This window comes from Rattus norvegicus, chromosome 6, assembly GCF_036323735.1.
Source record: "Rattus norvegicus strain BN/NHsdMcwi chromosome 6, GRCr8, whole genome shotgun sequence".
Lineage (NCBI taxonomy): Eukaryota > Metazoa > Chordata > Mammalia > Rodentia > Muridae > Rattus > Rattus norvegicus.
This window is the reverse complement of record NC_086024.1, coordinates 93433130-93456075: the sequence shown is the minus strand read 5'-3', so window position 1 is coordinate 93456075 and position 22946 is coordinate 93433130. Positions and strand designations below refer to the sequence as shown.

Here is a 22946-nt window from a genome sequence, read left to right as displayed (position 1 = left end):
AAATTCAAACTTTATCAAGTTACCTTGACCATCAAGATGGCACTGTGGGTAAAAGCACTTATCACACCAGCCTGGAAACCTCAGCTCAGGCCCCAGAGATGGGAGGTGGAACCAAGAGAACTGTGCAGGACCAGCTCTGCCTGAGTCTGCAGCAGCATGCAGCACGGCAGAAGCAAGGGTGCCCGCCCTCAAAACCAAGGTGGAGATCGAGAGCGTGGACTCCACAAAGTGGTCCTCCGCATACCACAGCACACATGTCCCTGCACTCACAGACACACATCACACCAAAGAAAAATTAGAAAGTAAAATGCAAACATCATTAATCTGGGAGACGAGAACTAAAAGTGCAGGGGAACATGCTACCCTGGCTTGCTGTGCTGCGGGAAGGTTAGGGCGGACGGTGCCAAATGCTGTTGAGGATGGAAGGATGAGGAGGCTGGTGGAGATGTAAACCAATCCAAATATCTTGTCAATAGTCTGAAACCTCAAAGTCAGCTTCCTGCCAAGGGCCCAACGGTGTCCATGCCCTGGAGAGAGTACGCATGCCCTGCCCGTGTGTGACAGACATGCTCGGTGCACACCGCTGAGTACAAGAGAAACACAAGGACACCGGTGACCACGGTAAGTGACAGTGAGCTTGCACAACACTGCGGACACACTGCAGAGGAACGGATCTAAGGATGACTTGCTGTGTGTTTCACAGATATTTGGAGATACCTAATGACGTGTTCAGCATAGGCACTGATGAACTGGAAGACAACAGGACCAGCCACACAAGTGTACTCTGAATGATTAAACAATGCATACATAAATAGGGGTTGGAGAGATGGCTCAGTGGTTAAGGGCATTGGCTGTTCTCTCAGAGGACCAGAGTTCACCCAGCATGCATCACAGGCATTTGGGTGGCTCAAAACTACCTGATACTCCTGCCTCAGGGGATCTGATGTCCTCTGTAGGTACCCACATACATAGCAGACACACACATACATACATACACACATATATACATACACACAACAGACATGCACATACATACACACATATTACATACCTACAGCAGACATGCACATACATACACACACATAAATATACACACACAGAGCAGATATGCACATACATACACACATATATACATACACAAAACATGCACGCACATACATACATACATACATATATACTCATCAATTTTTTAAGTTAAAATAAAGAGAACAAGTAAAACTGATTTTAAAAAACAATGCATAAGTCTGAAAGTGACAAGGACGTCTTAAAGGAAAAGTATGCTGTAATTCTCAGATCAAATACTGTACTGTTTACAGACAGACATGTGATAAAACTATTAAAAAGTGACAAAGAAGAAAGTCAAGATAGGGATGATCTGGTAAGATGGTGGACACCAAGGGCTAACACAACTAGGAAGGCAGAATATACAGTTTTAGAACAGAAGGGCGCTGTGACTGTGCTCAGTGGCGAGCTTCCTGAGTTTACAGAAAGCCCTGGCTGTTCACAGTACCACATAAATTAAGCATAGAGCGCTTACCTGTGATCCCAGCATTCAAAAGACAGAGTTAAGAGAATCAAGGATCAAGGTTATCCTTGACTACATAACAAGTTTGGGCAGCCTGGGATACATAAAATCAAAAGCAAAAAGTTATTATATTAAAAAAAAACCAACCAGAGCTTCCAGGGACTAAGCCACTACCTAAAGACTATACATGGACTGACCCTGGACTCTGACCTCATAGGTAGGAATGAATATCCTAGTAAGAGCACCAGTGGAAGGGGAAGCCCTGGGTCCTGCTAAGACTGAACCCCCAGTGAACGTGATTGTTGGGGGGAGGGCGGCAATGGGGGGAGGATGGGGAGGGGAACACCCATAAAGAAGGGGAGGGGGAGGGGTTAGGGGGATGATTGCCCGGAAACCACCGGGAAAGGGAATAATACTCGAAATGTAAATAAGAAATACTCAATAAAAAAAAAAAACAAGAGACAGTAATAGAACCTAAATACTGAGAAGCAGCCCTATAAGATTTGTAACAAACATTAAAGAACGGAGTCAACAGTTATGGGACAGTCAGGCCAGGAGCTGTATCAGTGCTGACAGTGTAGCAGAATTCACATAGCACCAAATTTGTCTGCAAGAGTGCTTCAAGGCTTAGTGGTGTCCAAAGGAAATGTAAAACTCCTTTAGATGCCAGAGGAGTGGTGTCACAAGAATTAAGGGGAAAATACCTCATGGGCTGGAGAGATGACTCAGCAGTTAAGAACATAAATGTTCTTACATTGCTATTTAAAGTGGGTACAGCAAGCTGAACTTGGGTCCTCTGTAAGAACTCTCTTCTGGACTCCTGGAGCACTGGCACGTGTGCGCGTACACACACAGATACACACAGATACCCACATACAGATATATACACACAGATACACAAATATGCAGATATAAATACAGAGAGATGCACACGTATGCATGCACTCTCTCTCTCTCTCTCTCTCTCTTACACACACACACACACGCACACACACACACACACACACACACATAATGAAAAAAAAACCCACTGGCTCTCCTCCTCATATCTATTCTAAACAGTCTTCATTTTTCACATTGTAAATTCTATAGGTTGTCTTATAGATCTAAAGGTGATGTAAAGGAATCTGCCACTCAAAGGCAGTTTATCTTAATATCCATATTAGCATGCTGTACTATATAGCCAAAAACAAACAAAAAAACAAACAAATCAAGAAACAGGGATCAATACTCTCTGGGATTGGGGGTGAGGGGAGCAATGACTTCAACCAGGATAAACAAGAAACTTTGAAAATAATAGTGATAATTCCGAAATTTTTTCGTGTGTGTGTGTGTGTGTGTGTGTGTGTGTGTGTGTGTGTGTGTGTGTTGATTGAGGGAGGACATGCATATACTAAGGTACATCAGTGGAGATCAGAAGACAACTTGTGGAGCTGGCTATCTCCTTCTACCATATCAGTTCCACAGAGCAAACTCAGGCCACCAAGCTTGGCCTCAAGCTATCAAGCACCCTGACCGGTTGAGACATCTCCCTGGCCCTGTTTCTTAATCTGAAGGGTGAGTGTGTTTGTCTCTAAGTGATATATTATGTGTTCCTTGGTGTATACACGTCAAAGTTTAAACCTATAAAAGTTAGTTGGGCATAGGGCACACACCTTTAATCCCAGCACTTGGGAGGCAGAGGCAGGTGGATCTCTGTAAGTTCCAGAACAGCCAGAGCTACAGAAAGACCCTGTCTCAAACACCTCACATGATTTTAGAAATGACTATTAAGTAATTCATGGGTCATCAGGGAGCCTGGAGAACCAGGATCTGGGGTGTGCGGGGAGCGAGCTCTGAGGCCATACTGCAGAACTGCCTGCAGACTGCCAGCACTGAGGTGTAAGCCTCTTACACCAGGATCACGGCCTGTGTCACATTCTTCTACAGGTGGGTCCTGCAGTTTTATGTTTTTACTCCTGTTTTATTTTTTTGACAGTCTCTGGCCCAGGCTGGCTTTTAACTCTCTATATAGCCAAGGATGTCCTTAAACATCTGATCCTCCCACCCCCACCTCCTACACACTAGGGCTTCTGTGCACTAGGCAAGGACTCCACCCTCCATGTCCCTGAAGCTCTCTTATGCTTCTCTCCTGCCCTTGGCTTTTGCAGGAGTTCAGTCTGTCACACAAATAACCAACATTTCCTCATTTGCCCTTAGGTTTCTCATTTTGTGATGCTTTTTTTTTTTTTTTTTTTTTTTGGTTCTTTTTTTTTCGGAGCTGGGGACCGAACCCAGGGCCTTGTGCTTCCTAGGTAAGCGCTCTACCACTGAGCTAAATCCCTAGCCCCTTTTTTTTTTTTTTTGGTCCCCCCCCCCCCCCCCCCGCAGCTGGGGACCGAACCCAGGGCCTTGCGCTTCCTAGGTAAGCGCTCTACCACTGAGCTAAATCCCCAGCCCCTTGTGATGCTTTTTTAAAAGCAGTTGTCTACCCGCCCCACAAGGTTGATCTACCTATTTTTCCTTTATATTTATTTCTAACTCAGATTTTCCTTTCCCAAACCAAGATTTCAAAATAGTCCTGCTTTTCCCCCCATGGTGAAGTTTAGTTTTCCTGTATTTAACTTGTCAGTCCTAAGGCTCTAATATCATTTCCCTCCAACTATCCTAGATCCATTTATTGAATACCTGATGGTCTAGATTCGAAACAGTTCTTTTACAAACAAAAACAGTCTCATATGCCTGGCTGTTTCTGCCATCTCTTTCTCAGTCTAAGGTGCTACCTATTGGGTCAAGATCACTGAGTTACTTTAGAGCTGTGATATACTTTGGTATCTGGTTCTACGGCCCTCTTCACTCTTTCCCAACATTTCCTAAACCAATCTTCCATATATAACAGACTAGACTATCTTTTGAACCATCTGGGGAAACTGCTCACATTTGACCATCCTGCCAGCAGCTCTGGCACCTGTATGGACGTCAGAAATTTGAAAAAGGTAGAAAGGACAGAGAACAAAAGAATATTCTATTGCCAATTACATTGGTCTCTGGAGACTAGTTTCAAATATGCTGTTCTTTAAAACTCGCTTGAACAGGAAGTACTTCACAGCTCTGTCAACTTACACACACACACACACACACACACACACACACACACACACACACACACAGTTTGTATTAATGAGGAAAGTTGTTTGCGATAGAAAACAGACAATATCAGCATACTCTTAACCACTCACTGCAGGAATCCCTCCAGCTTCCAGGACCTTTCAGCCACTCTTGCTCAAGAGGCCCTTCTAGCCTGTTGGAAGGGTCCTGCTTTTTCTGGAGAGAGGGAAAGCTGTCTTTTTTGCCTCCTACCTTTTCCCCCCTTCCACTTCTACCTGAAACATTTCTGCTCAGACCTGCTGATGATTTAAAAAGTAGTAGACTCAGGGCTTAAGTCTGTGTTGTATATTAAAAGGCTGTGCTTGTAGCGTCTCTGCTATTTGGAATAACAAGTAGTTGGAAAGGAAATTTTCTGTAGCTGCCCCCTGGAGAACTGGACCCTCACCCACTACAATTTTCAAGAGTAAAGTAAGACTGAAAACATTCAGACATTTCCTTTATGGTCCCAAAGAATTCCACACTGATCTATTTATTTCATTTATGGAGTTAAAGTGAGTCCATGCAAAGGTGAGACACTAGAAGGTTACAATTGGGCTGGGGATTTAGCTCAGTGGTAGAGCGCTTACCTAGGAAGCGCAAGGCCCTGGGTTCGGTCCCCAGCTCCAAAAAAAAAAAAAAAAAAAAGAAGGTTACAATTATTTCTGACCCAATGTCTTGTGTTGCCCTGGGACACCACTATCAACACAACCCAATATAAACACAGCAGATAAAGTTTGGTAAGTCTGTATCTCCAAGTGGCAGAACTTAAAAACATTAAAAAATTGTATGTACTAGTACTAGTTTTTCATTAAAAAAACAAAAACAAGGGGTTGGGGATTTAGCTTAGTGGTAGAGCGCTTGCCTAGCAAGCGCAAGGCCCTGGGTTTGGTCCCCAGCTCTGAAAAAAAGAAGGAAAAAAAAAAAACAAACAAAAAACAAAAAAACAAAAAAACAAAAAAAACAAAAACCAAAAAAAAAAAAAGACAAAAAAACCCAAGAACTAATTCAATTCCAACACTCGGGGTGGAAGCCAGAGAATGAGGCTGAGGTGTTCAAGGCCAACCTATGGTACTTGAGACCTTGCCCCCCCCCGCGGAGCTGAAGATCGAACCCAGGGCCTTGTGCTTGCTAGGCAAGTGCTCTACCACTGAGCTAAATCCCCAACCCCGAGACCTTGCTTTTGTTGTTTTCTTTTATTTTAAATGGGAGAGCCAGTTGTTGTAGCTCATGCTCCTAAATTTCAACACCTGAGAGTCAAAAACAGGAAGCTTGTACTGAATCTGAGGCTAACCTGGGCTACACATGAAACTCCAGGCCAGACGGTATGAGCTGCAGTCCTGTCTCAAATAACAAAGCAAAATGAAGCTTCAGAGAGCAGTCGCTGGTGTCGGATGCCCTCCAAAGGGTCGGTGCCTATCTTTTTATAAAATGAAGCTGTGAGGCAGGAGAGACGGCTCTGTAGTTAAAAGCACTGGCTGCTCTTGCAGAGGACCTGGGCTAGATTCCCAGCACCCACTAGTGGTTCACTACAGTCTGTAATGCCAATTCCTAACACCCTCTTCTGACCTCCACAGACAGCGAGCACACACACAGAGATACACACACAGACACACACACACACGATGCACAGACATAGATATGGGCAAAACATTCATGTACATAAATCTAAAAAATTAACATTACAGATTAGATCCTAGTTTATAATCCTATTGATTAGGATATTAGAGTTCCCAGGGACATGCCAGATATAGTTGGCACTCAAAACCTATTTTTTTTTTTACTTCTACTGCACTAAATTAGGAATAAGCACACAAAACAACAAAAACCCACTCAGACCTGAGAATTCTTAACACACACAGTATGCACTTTATTTCGTTGCGTTACAGGTCTATCATATAAGGGCACTGAGGAAGTCAGAAGATGTATCTTCTATTTGCAGTAGGCATTCCGTAGGGCTTATTTTTTTCTAATCTGTAAACAAACGGGGTGGGCAGGTACACCTGAATTATTTTTCCGACTCGATAATCCTTGTTCTCATCCTATGATCATAGAAACAAAACAAACACACATTCCAACCGCCATGGTAATACGAATTTTCAACCACAAAACTCTGTGGTGGAGTGTTGCGAATACGAATCTATTTTAAGACTCCAGAAGTATTTAATTAGCAAAGAAATGCCACTAAAAATGGCTGATAAATTTAACTGCTTGGTGAGTTCCGTATTCTGAGTAGCAAGGTGGCAATGATCCCAAATAACACGGCACGGCGTTCTGGGGTCCTCTCCAGTGCTGAGCCATGGAGGGGTCACGCACCCTGGAACTGGTTTTGGTGGCTTTGGGACCAGGAGCGAAGTGGACAGCACGGCAGGCGGCTCGCCTGGGAGCCTGTGGGAGTGCTGCGTCCCCGGCCGTCATCCCCCCCCCAGCCGCCGCTCCCGCGCCGCCCCAGCGCCCGCCCCTTCCCCTTACCACGTAGCCCCCCCACACGTAGAGGAAGTGTCCGTCCACCACAGCGCAGTGGCCGCTGCGCTCCTCCGCCACGCAGAACGCCTGCGAGTCCGCCATCCGCCCTCCGGGCCCAGCCAGCTCCGCGCCGGCTCGCACGCGCGAACGGAACGCGAGGAGGGTCCAGATTGGCGGAGGCGGAACCGAGAAACCTGCGCGTCTGCGCGGCCGCAGCCTGGGACCCGGGTCTGCTGGCTCCCGGAGAACACCGGCGCTCCGAAGATTCACTGAGCTCCCTCCCTGAAGCCTCTCTGCAGCCACTGACTGGACATCTTAGGTCTTTATTAATCAGGAATGGTTTCGCATGACTTTTTCTTTCTTTCTTTCTTTCTTTCTTTCTTTCTTTCTTTCTTTCTTTCTTTCTTTCTTCCTCTCTTTCTTTCTTCCTAGATTAGTTTGTGTGTGACTGTTTGGCTCTTGCGTGTGTATATGTATGTAATGTATGTATGTATGTATGTATGTATGTATGTATGTATGTATGTATGTATTATTTGTGTCGTGTATATCCTGGACCTGGAGTTATGGGCAGTTGTGAGATGTGGGTGCTGGGAATCAAACCTGGGTCCTCTCCAAGAACAAAAATGCTTTTAACCCCTGAGCCATCTCTCCAGCTCCATGGCGTTTGTGAAGTGAGCATTTTTCTCTCTTCTGTGCCATGTACTGGGCTTATGAACCCGACCTGGGCCAGCTTATTGACATGAGCAGCCTCCTGGCTTTTTTTTTTTTTTTTTGCGGTAGAGTCCTCCTGCTTCAGTCTCCAGGTGCTTTTAACACCATGTTATTTATGTTTTAGGTTGGAAGTCACATCTGAGGTTTTTTGCTTTTGTGGTGTCTGGGTGTTTGTGGTTTTCTTTTCCCTTCCCGTGTTCTTCGGTACTAATCAACCTCAGAACGTGTTGGTGCCTGAGGCACTGAGTGTTTTTCTTCTATTATTTCTTTGTATAATAGATGTGGGAACAAAGGCACAAATCCCCCTTAACACAAAAGGAAACATTACTGTCTACACAGCTCTCTTTATCTAGCCTTTCCCACTTGTATAAATTTTCTCTGGGGAGAGGAACATTCAGCAGATCAAAGAAACAATTCCATTCAAGTCTTCCTTGAAGAACCAATGAGTTTAATTACAGTTACAAGAGCATAGCTATTCCACTGAATAAAATGTCTCTGCCTAGCAACTGTTAACTGCCTCCAAAAGCTGGGGGGTGGGACCATCAGAACTCCCAGGTCCTTGCAACTGTTAACTGCCTTTAAGTCCACAGCGGCAGGGAGCCCCTCCCCCAACCCTTAATCCCAGTGATGACAGTTCTACAACCCTCCACCTCTTGCTATCTCCTCCTCCCACTTCCAGGATGTTCCCTGAGGCTTGGGTAGGATGTCCCTTTAGGGCTGGACAGTCAACAGCTGGTTTACTGCCCATTGTAAAACAGAAACTTCACTGACCAAAGATGACAGCTACACTAGTGGAGGGATATAAACACAAATAGGAGGCAGTTTGACAGACACATAGCATTTAGCAGAAGAGCAGCAGCAGCAGTAGCTTTCAAAAAATCTATGGTCTTCCCAGCTATGGGGGCTTTTGACTCGGTTTACAGAACCAGGGGCCAATTCCCTCTTGTGGAATTGTCCACAAATCCAATCAGAAAAGAATTGGTTGTACCCATAATAGTTTCCTCACCAGTGGGAACAGCAGGCCTGACCGGTTGGTACTTCAGGATCCTCAGCATGGTGGGACCATTGGTTACAATTTTCCCCCAGCAGCCTGCATAGTGCTTGCCAGCAACTGTGAAAGTTAACCAGGAGGAAGGCCAGTGCAGTCGGTCTGAGTCTTCCATGTTCTTCCACAAAGACATGAAGTGTCTTTGGCAGTAGAGACTTGCCATCTGTATTAATCTGTGCTCTCGAGAATAACAATTTATAGGATGAGTCTCTACATATATATTGAAAAGGGATTTATTGAAATGATTTACAGGTCGCAGCCCAGCCAATCCAACAATGGCTGGCTGGCTGTAAACCAGAAGTACAAGAATCCAGTAGTTGCTTAGCCTACAAGGATGGCTGTCTCAGCGGGTCTTTATGTGCTGGATCCTGAAAGAGTAGGCTCTAAAGCCTGTGCGGGAGTGGACTTGCTAGCAAGGAATGGGCAACCAGGCCAAAAAACAGAGGCTTCTGCAAAAGTAATTCTTGTTTTTTTTTCCTTACACCCCCTTTGCCTGTTAATAACTGAAGGGCATTTCTATGCATGCTCTAGCCCATTTTAGCTCCTGAATAAATGACACAGAGACCCAGTGCTTCTACTAACAAGCCTGAGCTGGGCAGGGGCTGAGCTAGTCTAACCCAACTAGGCTGCTACTACTCCGACAGATGGATTATTACTTGCCGTCTGGTCTTCCCTGGCTTGCTCTGGTCCGTGTGTGTGTGTGTGTGTGTGTGTGTGTGTGTGTGTGTGTGTGCGCGCGCGCGTGTCCTCATGGCCGCTCTGTCATCACTACCTCATGGTGAATCCTACTGGTCTGGTCCATCCACATGACCTCTGCACCACCGACTCCTCTTCCTCCTCTTCCTCCTCTTCCTCCTCCTCTTCCTCTTCCTCCCTATTCTCCTCTACCTTCTCTCTCTCTCTCTCTCTCTCTCTCTCTCTCTCTCTCTCTCTCTCTCTCTGACTGGGACCACAAATCTTGCCTATTCTCTTTTGCCCAGCTATTGGCTGATCAGTACTTTATTAACCAGTTAGAGTTGATGGAAACTGCCACCAGATCTCTGGGCACAGAAAACAGCATCTGAATACACAGTGCACAAAACCATCCCCCAACAAGCTTCCTTCTTCCGTGTATAGGCTTCTAGCAGGAAGTATGGCCCAGATTAAAGATGTGTCTTCTCACCTCAAAATCTGAATCAAAGGTATGTATCCTCTTGCCTCAAGATCTGGACTAAAAGTGGACTCACCTAGTTCAAATCAAACAAAAATAATCTCTCACAGGTGTGCCCTCCATTCCAGATGATAGTACATTCCAGATGTAATCAAGTTGACAACCAAAAGTAGCCATCACAAACCCAACCCATGTCAACTTAACACAATCATATCGCCTTATATGGTGATGAATTTCCAAATGAAAATAATAATCACATCGTATAATGACTAAATATAAACTATCCCACATTCCATCTAAATGTATTCAATATTTAACCAAGTCATAATTATGCTTAACATCACCTCCTTGGACAACCGCAAACGTACTATAAATTTAGAATAGGTGGCAATGTCCCTTTAGGGACATTCTTTTAGTATCTCAAAGTTAAGTATGATAACTATTGAGATTTTCTTTTTTTTTTTTTCTTTTTTTCTTTTTTCTTTTTTTCGGAGCTGGGAACCGAACCCAGGGCCTTGCACTTACTAGGCAAGCGCTCTACCACTGAGCTAAATCCCCAACCCCCTATTGATATTTTCTTAATTGATGTTACAGCACATAATCAATTAGGAAAGAAAACACAAACATCTGTACAAATGCATTCTTGACAAACTGCTTCAGTCTTTGTAACTGGTCATGCAGCTGTAGCTGGCATTCATAACTACCTCCTCTCCACCCTTGAGCATAACCTCAGCAGGTTTTAGCTTTTTTCCTGAAGGAGGCCCCATATCTTCAATCCTGATGGAGCTGAGCGCTTTGTCATTCTGCCTGGATTAGGCTGGTGTAGTTTCCCATTGACTTGACTCACAGGACATGGTAGCACCAAGAGACACCCTAAGGGGTCTCCTGCACTCCAGGCACAATTTTTCTAATCTCCATTGTAGAGAAGACATCCAGTTTCTCCATGGTAATCTGGATCAACCACTCCTCGCAACCCTGTTATTTCTTTCTTAGCCTGTTGGCTTAAAGGCTCCAGAAGCCCCAAAAGGACAGAAAAATGTCTGAACTTCTAGTTCAATGGAATGATTATTGGAACTCCTGGCAGGAGCACTCTGAGCTCTGGAACCAAACCTTCTAAGCCAACAGAAATTAAGGTCACAGGAAGAGGAAGCACAGTTTTTCTTAGTAGGTCACTTGGGATGATAGTAAGTAGAACCATTTCCTTTTCCACTCCTTGGTTTGTGGACCCATAGATCCTGGCTATAGGAGAAACTGTACCTTATATTGGACTCTGATTCAAAGCATATAGCACCTTCTGGAGAACCCTGCCCCGGCAACAGGCTACTGTCTAATTTGTGCTGCAACGGTGTCTTGAAAAGGTCATTCCATCTTTATATCAGGCCAGCTGCTTCAGGATCCATAAAATGAAAACACCAGCTGATCATAGGCCCACTGTCGCACTTCTTTGGCTGTGAAGTGAGTTCATTGGTCAGAAGCAGTCCTGCATGGAATACTATGACGGTGACTAAGGCATTCTGTAAGTCCACAGATAGTGGTTTGGGCAGAGAAGCATTATGTGCAGATCTATAACCAGAATAAGTACCTACTCCAGTAAGAACAAAGTGAAATGGTCCAATGTGGTCAACCTGCCACCAGGTAGGTCACTGATTGGTCATCCCAGAGAATGGCACAATATCTGGGGCTTAAAGTCGGTCTCTGCTGATAGCAGATCTAGCACCCGGCAGCAGCTGCAGCCAGGTCATACTTGATGAGTGGAAGTCTGCCTTGCTGAGTCTATGCATAACCGACCATAGCCAGTTTGTTCATGAGCCCAGTGACCAATGACAGGAATGGCTGGAGAAAGAAGTTGACTGTCCACAAAATGGGTCATACTATCCACTTGATTACTGAATGCCTCCCTGGCTGAAGTCACCTTTCGATGAGCATTTACCTGGGGCACAAGTGTCTTCACATTCTTCGCCCTTTGGTGAGATCTGTCCACATGTTTCCTCCCCAATGTCTTTCTTACCTGTTATCCAATCAAGCTCTTCCCACGTCCCTGAACAACCAACCTACCATTGGCTACAGCCCACGAATCAGTGAACAGTGTACAATCTGGCCACCTCTTCTTCCAAACAAACTGTATAACCGTGTATAACCCATAGTTTTGCCCACTGTGAAGACTTCCCTTCACTCGTTTCTTTCAGGATTGTCCCAGGAAAGGGGTGCTAATGCTGCAGCTGTCCACTTCTGGGTGGTGCCTGCATAACATGCAGACCGCCAGTAAACTAACCTATAGTCTTCTCTTCAGGGCCACCATAGGGTGCACTCCATGAGGCTATAGGTGCATGCTTGAAAGAAGATGGCAAGAAATTTGAAACCATACATATTTGGGCAACTTATTCATGTAACTTGCATGTGCTTGGGCCTGATTTTATATATATATACATACATATATATATATACATATATATATATATGCATGTATGCATGCAACTATTATCAAATGGAAGTGATATATATCCATATATATATAAAACCAAGAATATAATATATAACAAACCATATATATAACCGTATATATATGTATATAATTTCCATATACATATATATATAATTTCCATTTGACAGTAGATTGCTGCTGTGCACATCCTACTTTATGCCTTGGTGGGTCAGAAAACATGCATGCCCAGGTCATTATGGGCAGCTCAGGTCTCACAGTCACTTGGTGGCTCATTGTCAAACTCAGGCCCGGTAACAGGCCAAGAGCTGTCTCCCAAAGGGAGAATAGTTGTCTCCAGATGATGATAGAGCCGTGTTCCAATGGTCTCTCCCATGAGTCACTCTGGGGACCTGCCAAAGGCTCCAAACCGTGAGGAGAATAGCTTCCTCCTTCCTCGTCGTTACACAGGCTTCCAGAAGAAGGGGTGCCCAGATTGAAGGTGTGTCTCCTACCTCAAGATTTGCGTTAGAAGTGGATCTACCTACTTCAAACTAAGCAAAAACTCCCTCACAGGTGTGCCCTCCATTTTTGGATTTTAGTTCATTCCAGATGTGGTCCAGTTGATAACCAAGAACAGCCATCACACCATCTAATTCTGGTGAGCAACACATAGCAGTAGCAATAGTCTGTATTGTTTGGGGGACTTCAGGGACCTCCTTGGCAAACAATTCGTGAGGTGGTAGGTCAGGCCCAACACTGGTATGTTTGCTTGTTTATTTGTTTAATAATCTGTGACTTCTGGGAGTGCCCTACTCTTGCAGATTACCTTCATTCTAATTCGTTTTTTAAATAATTATTTATTTATTATATATGAGTACACTGTAGCTGTCTTCAGTGGTTGCTGGGATTTGAACTCAGGACCTCTGGAAGAGCAGTCAGTGCTCTTAACCACTGAGCCATCTCTCTTCATTCAAATTCTTTCTTTTCTTTTTTTTTTTTTTTCGGAGCTGGGGACCGAACTCTGGGCCTTGCGCTTGCTAGACAAGTGCTCTACCACTGAGCTAAATCCCCAGCCCCCATTCAAATTCTTTAACAGCTGTTTAGTGATACATTTTTCTTTTCAATCCACCCAGCCCCTGTAGTAGGCGGAAGTATCATTGGAGCTGTTGTCCTCAGCCCTGCTCTGCACACCAGTGTTCGTGAAATGAGTGCCCTATCACTGTCAATGCTCTGAGCATGTCTCTACACACCCTTGAGTTAGATGAGACCTTTGATGATGATCATCAGCCTTGCCTGATGTTTATTTCCTGGAAATACTTGCAAGAGGTGTGCAGCAGTCCACAGGTAAGGGCATATTAACAACTCTCCCTGGCAGGCATAAGTCCTATGTGATTTACTTGCCAACACCATACAGGATGGGTAGATTTATGTATTTGCCTCAATATGACATTCTTATGCTACGGCCATAGTTGAGAACAAGCCTTGCGTGTTTGGACATGTTGCGGCACAGTGGAATATTTAATGGGAATGACAGTGGCATGAGCTGTTTTCTATGCTGGTTCCTCTGTGGTCAATATGAACCTAGTGGGCAGACTCCCAAAGATACTTGAAAGCAGATGGTCCTTTAATAAAGGGATATACCTTTTTATTTCCAGCAAAGCTCAATGAACTATGGGCTACTATGTAGAAAGATACTAGGATTCTGACATTCATACTATACTTTCCCCATATCTGTTGTCCTTATGGTAACCAACAGGAACTTGTCAGTTTTCTGTTTCTATGTGGATGTGTCTCTGAATATGCCAGCATGGATACTCCACAGCCACATTGCACGAGCTATGCCCATGCCCATATGTGATGGCCTCTACAGGTTCATATATTTCAATTCCTGGTCCCCAGTGTCACTGTCTGGGCCTTGCAGACCAGCATGTAAAGCTCTCAGCTACTGCCCCAGCACCATACCTGTCTGCTTCCTCATTGATGATCACGGACTAAGCCTCTAAAATTAAGCCTCTTATATGTTTTCTTATACAAGAGTTGCCTTGGTCATGGTGTCTCTTCACAGTAACTGAGACACAACCCTACTTTTAGCCTACTGGTTTCTTTTGCTATAGCCACCCATTTTTGTCTGGTGCCCCTGCTGTTGTCATTCATGTACCAGGCATTAACAGGAGTGGCTTGGCTGTGACTCAGTTACTGATGAAGGTACACTGGCTTCAGAGGACACTGATCCCAGCATAGCCTCATGGCATTCATGGCAGGATTACTGATATCACACTTCATTGTTGTGAATATGCATTCATAGAGTTTGTGTCTGTGCCACCCAGGAGGAGACCTAGAAGTTTTCAGTTCAACCTGTGCTTTGCTAGTCTGTCTTTACCAAGGGTGATGGGGTTCACCTGTTGCAATGCTTTAAAAACAGTTAGCAATTCTGTTTTAGAAATATATGCCAGCTTTTCCCCTTCTCATGTTCATGACCAAAACCTTATTGGAACTGTTTGCTTTTGATACTCAGATTTCTTTTGCCATAACTTCCAGATATCACCGTTTGAGCTTCTGGCAACTTCTAACATGGTCACCGAGGTCATGGGGCACACCTATTTAGCCTGATCAAAACTTCTCAAGCCTTTCTGTCCCAGCTCCACAGGTGCCCTCCCCCCTTTATCAAGTTACTAAAAGGATGGGTAACCTGGGTGAAGTGGAAAATAAAATCATATCAATGGCTTAGGAGCTCTGCAAATGTCTGCACCTGTTTTACGGTCACAGGTAATGGTGATTTATGATTTTAACAACTTTGGTATCATACATATCTTACTAGGCTATAACACTTTCACGAATTTTATAATCCTGCCTCCCCTCCTGCACCTAATTGGGACTGATCTCCTATCTCCTTTTTTATTCCTTTTGTTGTTGTTTTGTTTTGTTTTGAGATAGAGTCCATTCAGCTCTGGCTGCCTGAAACTCATTATATAGACCAAGATGGCCTCAAACTCACAGAGACCCTCCACCTGCTTCTGCCTCCTGAGTGTTGGGATTAAAGGTGTGCATGGCCTCCATAATTTTTAAAAAGATTTATTTTATGTGTATGGATGTTTTTACCTGTATGTATGTGCATGAAAACCATGTGTGTGCAGTGCCAGTGGAGAGCAGAACTAGAATTATAGATCATTGTGAGTAATGTGGTAATTACTCACATGGTAATGTGGGCTCCAGGAACTGCCATGTGGGTTTGAGTCTGTTGAGCCATTTCTTCAGCTCCAAACTGCTAGTTTTTTTTTAATTTATATTTTATTTTATGTATGTGAGTACACAGTTGCTGTCTTCAGACTCAACAGAAAAGGGCATTGGATCCCCATTACAGATGGTTATGAGCCACCAGGTGGTTGCTGGGAATTGAACTCAGGACCTCTGGAAGAGCAGTCAGTGCTCTTAACCTGTAAGCCATCTCTCCAGCCCCAAGCTGCTAGTTTTTGTTTGTTTAGTTTGTTTTTGAGACAGAGTTGGTTGGTATTGGACCCACAGAGATCCATCTGCCTTTCCCTTCAAAGTGCTGGGATTAAAGGTGTGCATAACCATACCCATCCTCAACCTCACTGTTAGGTACCAATAGGTACCTTAACCAAACGTCATAAAAGGGAACTAATGATTTATTGTGGGTGCAAGGACAGAAGACAAAATATTGACTGGGTTTATTTATACAAAACTTCAATGATAACTTAATCATAAGAACTCTTCATGAACCTGTAAAGCTAATGACAGAAAATGAATACCTAATCTTTCAGATTCCTTTCTCTTTAGTATTACTTTTAAAACTTTGTATGTATACAGTGTGTATGGGCAAATGTGTGCCAGAAACCATCTATGAGAAGCTAAAAGCTAGCAGGTTATCTTCCTAAGATGGTTTCACCATGGACTGTAAAAGCATTTTAGATGAGCCCTTCTAGGCAAGGTCGAAGAGACTACAGTTTAGGAAAGATTCCTACTATTAATATGCTTTTCCTATTATTATTAAATATATATAACAGTCACTAGGTATCCACCCACCCTTTTGAGCAGATTTCTGCAGATCAATGACAATATGTTGTCTTGTAGTGATGCTATATAGACAAATAGATGATTTCTTATTGCTTAATGATAATCCTATAAGAATTCCTAAAATTATATTAGTAATTATTAAGTACTTTATAATAGGGTTGCTATTAAAACCTTCTCTGATATGAAAACTGCAGTGAGAACTCTGTCAGTCTCCACATGTCATGAGTTAAGTTGCTTCTGAGATAGAAAGCAGGTATATACAATTTAGAACACATTTCAAGAGGCTACACAGTAATTGACCAAAGGTCATAAAAGAGAACTAATGATTCATTGTGGGTGTAAGGACAGAAGACAAAATGTTGACTGGGTTTGTCTATACAAAACTTCAATGATAACTTACAAGAACTTTCCATGAACCTGTAAAGCTAGTGACAGAAAATGAATGTCTAGTCTTAATGGGAACATATGTAAACATCTCTGTTGTAAACTCCTTATTTAATTCATGATTTGAATTTATATGTAAACTCAAGGTGGACTTTTTACCATGTGCTCATGTGTTCTGACAGATGTATAAGTCCTGAGGACAAAGAGTGGAGAGAGAATTTTTTTGGAAAGAATCTTTGGAGAAGACGAACTTAGAAATAAAGATTATCAAAGTGTCCTCTTTTCTTCCTGTGACTTTCACTAGCAGACTGGGAGTTGTATAAACTCACAGTCTGAGCCATGGAGATATGAACAAAGGCTACTTTGCTTAACCTCCTGCTGTTTTATGATGAGGTGCTAAATACTAGAGACTTGCAGTTTCTGGCTTTAGAGGAACTCAGACAGGTAGGCCCTGCTACTGTTGCAAAAGGAATTTAAATTAAGATTAAATAAACATTATTATTCTAATAGAAGCAACCCTGATATCTTGCAAGACCAAGTCTTGCACATTCCCTGGCCTGCACTCTTTCCACTCAGCTACCTTTATAAGAGAACAGAAATGCTGGAGCTGGCCTCGGGCAAATATGCATGTGAGTGTGTGCATGAGTCAGCATGTGTGTGTGTCCAGCTAGTTCTGGGAATCCATCTGTCTCTGCCTCACCCCAGTGCTAAAACTACAGGTATGTTACCATGCCCAACTTTTTTTTTTTTTGCTTTATGGAAAATTTATTACAGCTCTCCAGCCGCGCATTACTTCTTCTCAACATCTTGATCTGCGGCTTCTTTCGCCCTCTTTGCTCGGATGCCGAAGACCATGCCCAACTTTTATGTGGGTGCTAGAGATCTGAACTCAGGTCCTCGTGTTTGAGTGGCCGGCACTTTATCAGCTGAGCTATCTTCCAGCCTCTCAAATGTTTCTATAAAGCTGTAAAACACCCCATTTTGCACCACTTCATCTATATAATGACCTTTTTAGTGGAAATAGGCAGGATAACCAAGCAAGGTTCTGGGTCACTATCCCCTGACACCTCCGTGCTGTGGTAATCTGTCTTTACTGTGCCTGAGGTGGTAACCTTGGTGGAGGTGCCTTGGTGGCGGTGTCTGGAAGTGAACTGTCCTTCATGGTTTTAGATTTTTTAGAATTTAGAGAACACAACTTTTTTTGGGGGGGGAGCTGAGGACTGAACCCAGGGCCTTGCACTTGCTAGGCAAGTGCTCTAACCACTGAGCGAAACCCCCAACTCCTGTGAACTGTCCTTCATACCAGTGAATGTAAATTAGTCTTGGGATATTCATGCTCAAGGACTACTGGAAAAGGTTATTAGCAGGGTCAAGTGCCATATAGAGAGATGCCATCACTTATTAATAACTGCTGTGTTGAAAGAGTGATGTGGGGTACACTGGTCACTTCTTTACTCAATTTTCCAGAATCCACTCTAACTCTCCAGGAGTCTCTTGTTTTTTCACAGCCCCCACACCCCCTCCCGACTTCCAACCCTCTGGTTTTTGAAAGGGTAATCTATCTTTACCCTGTCTAGCTGTTTAAAGGTTTCTGTGATTTCACTGTAACCCCCTAGGCCACCTGCACTATTTGAAATTCATAGAGCAAATCAAGATAGGCAACTTTACAGGCTACCGTCTCACCCAACCACATATGACTGCCTTTACAGTTTGCACTCTCAGTAAGCTCTCCAATGCTGGCCTGCAGAGTGTGTTCCAGTAATATGTTCACCCCAGAATGTCCTCTTGCAGTAGAGCAATTCATAAAGTATACTCCTGAGAGAGGTGGGCATAATTGCCACCCAGGACAAGTTTAATCCTTTTAAGAGAGAGAGAGAGAGAGAGAGAGAGAGAGAGAGAGAGAGAGAGACTGACTTCCATCTTGATTCAGACACTTTTAGTTGTTCACTGCTGCTGGTCCACGAGCTTCTAAAAGTCCTACTCTCTCCATCTTTTATTTGGCTGTAAGAAGGCTGGGATTACAGATTCTCAGCAGCATACCTGGATTTATGTAGACTCTGGGGATTAGACTCAGGTCCTCAGTTTACTCACTGAATCATGGCAACACATGGCAGAAACAGGAAGCTAAGAGCTCCCATCTTCAAATGCAAACACCAGAGAAAATGAGCTGGAAGTGGGGTGAAGTTATGCAATCTCAAATTGTACTTAGGGTTTCACTGCTGAGAACAGACACCATGATCGAGGCAAGTCTTATAAAGGACAACATTTAATTGGGCTGGCTTACAGGCTCAGAGGTTCAGTCCATTATCATCAAGGCGGGAGCATGGCAGTGTCCAGGCAGACATGGTACAGTAGGAGCTGAGGGTTCTACATCTAGTTCTAAAGGTAAATAGGAGAAGACCCGGCTTCCAGGCAGCTAGGAGAAGGGTCTCATTGCCCACCCATACAGTGACACACTTCCTTCAAAAGGCCACACCCATACTCCAACAAGGCCACACCTTCTAATAGTGCCCTCACTTGGCTAAACTAATTCAAAACACCACACCTAGTCCAGCACAACTGCACCACCAGAATCTCTCCAAACAGTGCCACCAACTGGGAACCAAGTGTTTAAACACCAGAGCCTATGGGGGCGTTTCTCACTCAAAGCACTACAGTTGGGATCTTTTTTGTCTAGTTTAACTTTTTGAAAGTTTTGAAATGTAAAATCAAGCAAATATACAAATGTTTTCTCTTTACTGTTTTGTTTTTCAAAAAGATCTTAACTATTTGCCCCAGAGATAATTGCATATACCTGTGTAGAACCATTTGTGCTTTTCTTATTTGCCTCTCCCCTCCCACTAAGCCTCCGGTATCTTAGGCTTTGAACTTGTGACCTCGAGGATGGCCTTTACCTCCTGGTCAGTCAACCTCCCCCTTCTGAGTGCTGAGATTACAGACCTGTGACCTTATGCCCAGAGCTTCCTTGTATCCTATAAAGTTGCATGCTCACTTATAAACAGTCAATTGTTTATTTGTCTCACCAGAACAAGTATGTATGTATGTATATATGTATGTATTTATATATAAGGTCTCACTGTGATCCGGTGACTGGACTGAAACTCACTCTGTAGAATAAGTTGCCTGGGTGTTAACAGAGATCTCCTGCCTCTGCCTTCTGAGTTTTTGGATTAAAGGCATGTGCCATCACTCTCAGCAAGAGGAAACATTTTAAAATGTGCTCTACTGAGTCGGCTTGTAGGACTCAGAATAACGATTTAAGTGCGGCTCCACCTCACTGATAATTCACCTCAAGCCAACCATTCATAATCTTTGGTTTGTTACTCTACCCGTAAAAAAAAAAAAGATGTCATGAAAAAAGTGGGGCACTGCTAATTGATGGCAGAGGGTTGTGGAGAGGCCCTCAACTAAAACTGTGGTTGGATGAGCGTGATGGACAGTACCTACCTGCTGGGGAAGACGGTGAAGACACAATATTTCCAGAGCTTGTGTAGAACCGGTAAACAAGCCTGCTCTACAACTCTCATGGCCTCGAAGCTAAGATTCTGGGTGCAGGAAGGAAGCTTGGTAGAGTCAGAGAAGTAGAAGAGGGTAGCAGAGTGTGGGGAGCTGAGTATTCAAAAATGCATTTGGGATAAAGGAAGCTTGTTCCCACCCAGACCACTCTTGCTTTAGTCCCTGGGTAGGGTGGGCGCGCAGGTAGCTTCATGTTTCAGACCTAGGGTCTGAGATTCCACCTCGGCCCCTGCAGTTTGAAGGGACAAAAACCCACTTCACTAGACCAAGAATAAGGCCAGGGCGGGGCGAGGGCGGGGCAGCGGGCGTGTCCACTCCCATGGAGGGCGGGGCTTCGGCGGTGGCGCCAAATCTCAAACATGGCGCCGGAGCGGCTGCGGAGCCGCACGGTCTCAGCTTTCAAGCTTCGGGGCTTGCTGCTCAGGAGGTGAGTCTCGAGAGGCAACCTGTCCCGCCGCAATGCCCTATCTAGAACATTCTGTCGTAAGAGGCGAGGTCGATCTGGTGCATCTGAGGCTGTAGAGCCTCCCTAGGTTTCTGCGACCCTGGCGCCGGGTGCAAATGTTCCTTCCAGTCTGGGCGGAGCTGCGCTGCGGCGCGGAACTGAGCCGGAGATGTGGGTTTGCTGGCTTCTGATCGGCGTAGGTCCCCGCCTCTGCAGGATGCGAGTCATTACAATGTTACTTCTGAAAGTTACAGAGAGATTTGTCAAAGGAGAGACCTGGGTGAATCCATATGCATGTCTGCTGGCAATTTATATTCTAGAGTCTGAGTCTCTCAAACCCGTCACTGTGTGGGATTCGTATTGCTTGGAGAAATGTTTTTAGTTTTTTTCTTTTAGATTTCCTAGCTTACAATTATTTGCCCCTAAAGGAGGTTTTCCTGGCGATAGTGTGTCTTTTTAGTCTTGAAGAATGAACATATATCTAAGAGCTCTCTTATTACAATTTATATTTTATAATACACTTTACGTTTAAGTACCTGCTGAGGTCTGTATACCTTTTTGAGACAGTTTAAGTGTTTTGTTTTCGTAACTGTGAACTTTATGTTTTGCCCAGTAGTGTCCAAAAGCCAGCCTGGGTATACCCGGGGGCGGGTAGGGGAGAAGTGATGAATTTAATTTGGTTATCCTTGACATTTGAAGAGAGGATTCATTGAAATAGCTTTTCCTTTCACTTAAAGTGTACTATTATTAAGCCGTCGGAAGCTCATTAATTGACTCAGTGAGACATAGACTCAAAAATCTTTTAGCTTCAAAGCACCGTGTGTAGAATAAAACACCATAGAGCTTTACTGCGGGAAGACAGTGTGCTATCCAGTGTAACAGGTTACCCTGTGGTTAGAGACTAAAACTGCACTCATGGTTTGGCCTGCTTTTACTGTAGGCCAGGAATCCAGCACAACTTTAATCTCAGCACTCCAGGGGCAGAGGCAGGTGAATCTCTGTAAGTTCAGCCAGGGGTACACAGAAACTCGGTCTAGAAAAACAAACAAAAACCTAAATCAGAGTTTCAGCTTTGAGTCTCATACACTCCAGTCACAATAGGATCATCTCAAATGTCCAGCTCATGTAGATACTTTAAAAAGGTATTTTACCAGGATCTGATGCTGGGATATATTATTTTACTTGTACACTTCTTTTTTTTTCTTTTTTTTTTTTTCTTCTTTCTTTTTTTCGGAGCTGGGGACCGAACCCAGGGCCTTGCGCTCGGTAGGCAAGCGCTCTACCGCTGAGCTAAATCCCCAACCCTGTACACTTATTTTTTAATTAACTGTTTCAAGCATTGACACTTCAGTGTTAGAGGGAGAACTGAATTTTCTGTGATGTTAGATTTTAATAAAGCTTGAGTTTTATAAGATTTGAATAAAAATTTACAACCACCAGTTTTATTACACAGGGATGGAAGGGTGGTTTTATTCAGAAACTGTAGGCAAAATGAGAACCACTTGAAGGGAGAAGGGAATGGGCATGTTCTGAATGCTGAGAAATTCATGGTCTCATCATTTTTTTTCCTCTCACTAGTGAAGCCACTAAGTATCTCACTGAAGCTCTCCAGTCTGTCACTGAATTGGAGCTCGAGGAGAACCTAGAAAAGATCATTGATGCAGTTGAAAAGCAGCCCTGTAAGTAACCTTTTCTGATGATGCTTAGATTGTTAGAGCTTTGTGTAGCTTTGTGTCCTGATTTAGATCTAAAAGGAAACTGAGGCTCTATTATTAACATAGTCCAGAGCTCTGACATCTACACACAGTAGTATCTTTTCCCAAGGGGTCAGTTCAGTTGTGACCTCAGGATATTCTATTCCTTTTGTAATTCAGTCTCTTGGGGAGGTGGAGTTGTCACTGCACCTTTTCTATATTTAACTGTTGAATTTGCTCTTGCCCTTTAAAGAATTTTATTATTATTGTTGTTGTTGTTATTATTTTGCGTGTGTGTGTACACATGTGCCTCGATACATATGTGGAGGTTGAACAACTTTGGAGCGGGTTCTTTCCTTTACCATGTGGGTCTGAGGATCAGTCTCATGTCACCAGAATTCTGTGGCAAGTGCTTTTACCTGCCGAG

The 22946-nt window shown here is 43.8% G+C and overlaps 2 protein-coding genes across 33 annotated transcripts in view; one reads left to right on the top strand and one right to left on the bottom strand.

Annotated features, from left to right (window-relative positions):
• The window catches only part of Klhdc1 (kelch domain containing 1), a 95250-nt gene that overhangs the window by 45400 nt on the left and 26904 nt on the right, over window positions 1-22946 (bottom strand). For 2 of the 6 annotated variants that reach the window (XR_010052088.1, XM_006240170.5), the window contains exon 1: window positions 7121-7254. The exons of 1 other annotated variant lie outside the window; for it this stretch is intronic. Coding sequence is in view for 4 of the 5 variants with exons in the window: in XM_006240170.5 (XP_006240232.1) it covers window positions 7121-7216 (96 nt within the window). In the remaining variant the exon portion in view is untranslated. Of the gene's footprint in view, window positions 1-6493; window positions 6623-7120; window positions 7269-22946 lie in introns of those variants that run through there. 3 more of the 6 variants (NM_001414927.1, NM_001108027.2, NM_001414928.1) reach the window with 2 other exon arrangements.
• The window catches only part of Pole2 (DNA polymerase epsilon 2, accessory subunit), a 38070-nt gene continuing 22417 nt past the window's right edge, over window positions 7294-22946 (top strand). The window contains exons 1-7 of one of the 27 annotated variants that reach the window (XM_063261699.1): window positions 7294-7433; window positions 9990-10054; window positions 13045-13103; window positions 13579-13789; window positions 14984-15211; window positions 17047-17308; window positions 22404-22504. Coding sequence is in view for 2 of the 27 variants with exons in the window: in XM_006240154.5 (XP_006240216.1) it covers window positions 20740-20807; window positions 22404-22504 (169 nt within the window). In the remaining 25 variants the exon portion in view is untranslated. Of the gene's footprint in view, window positions 7434-9853; window positions 10055-12913; window positions 13104-13578; window positions 13790-14960; window positions 17309-20711; window positions 20808-22403; window positions 22505-22946 lie in introns of those variants that run through there. The other 26 variants (XM_063261698.1, XM_063261696.1, XM_063261685.1 and 23 more) reach the window with 26 other exon arrangements.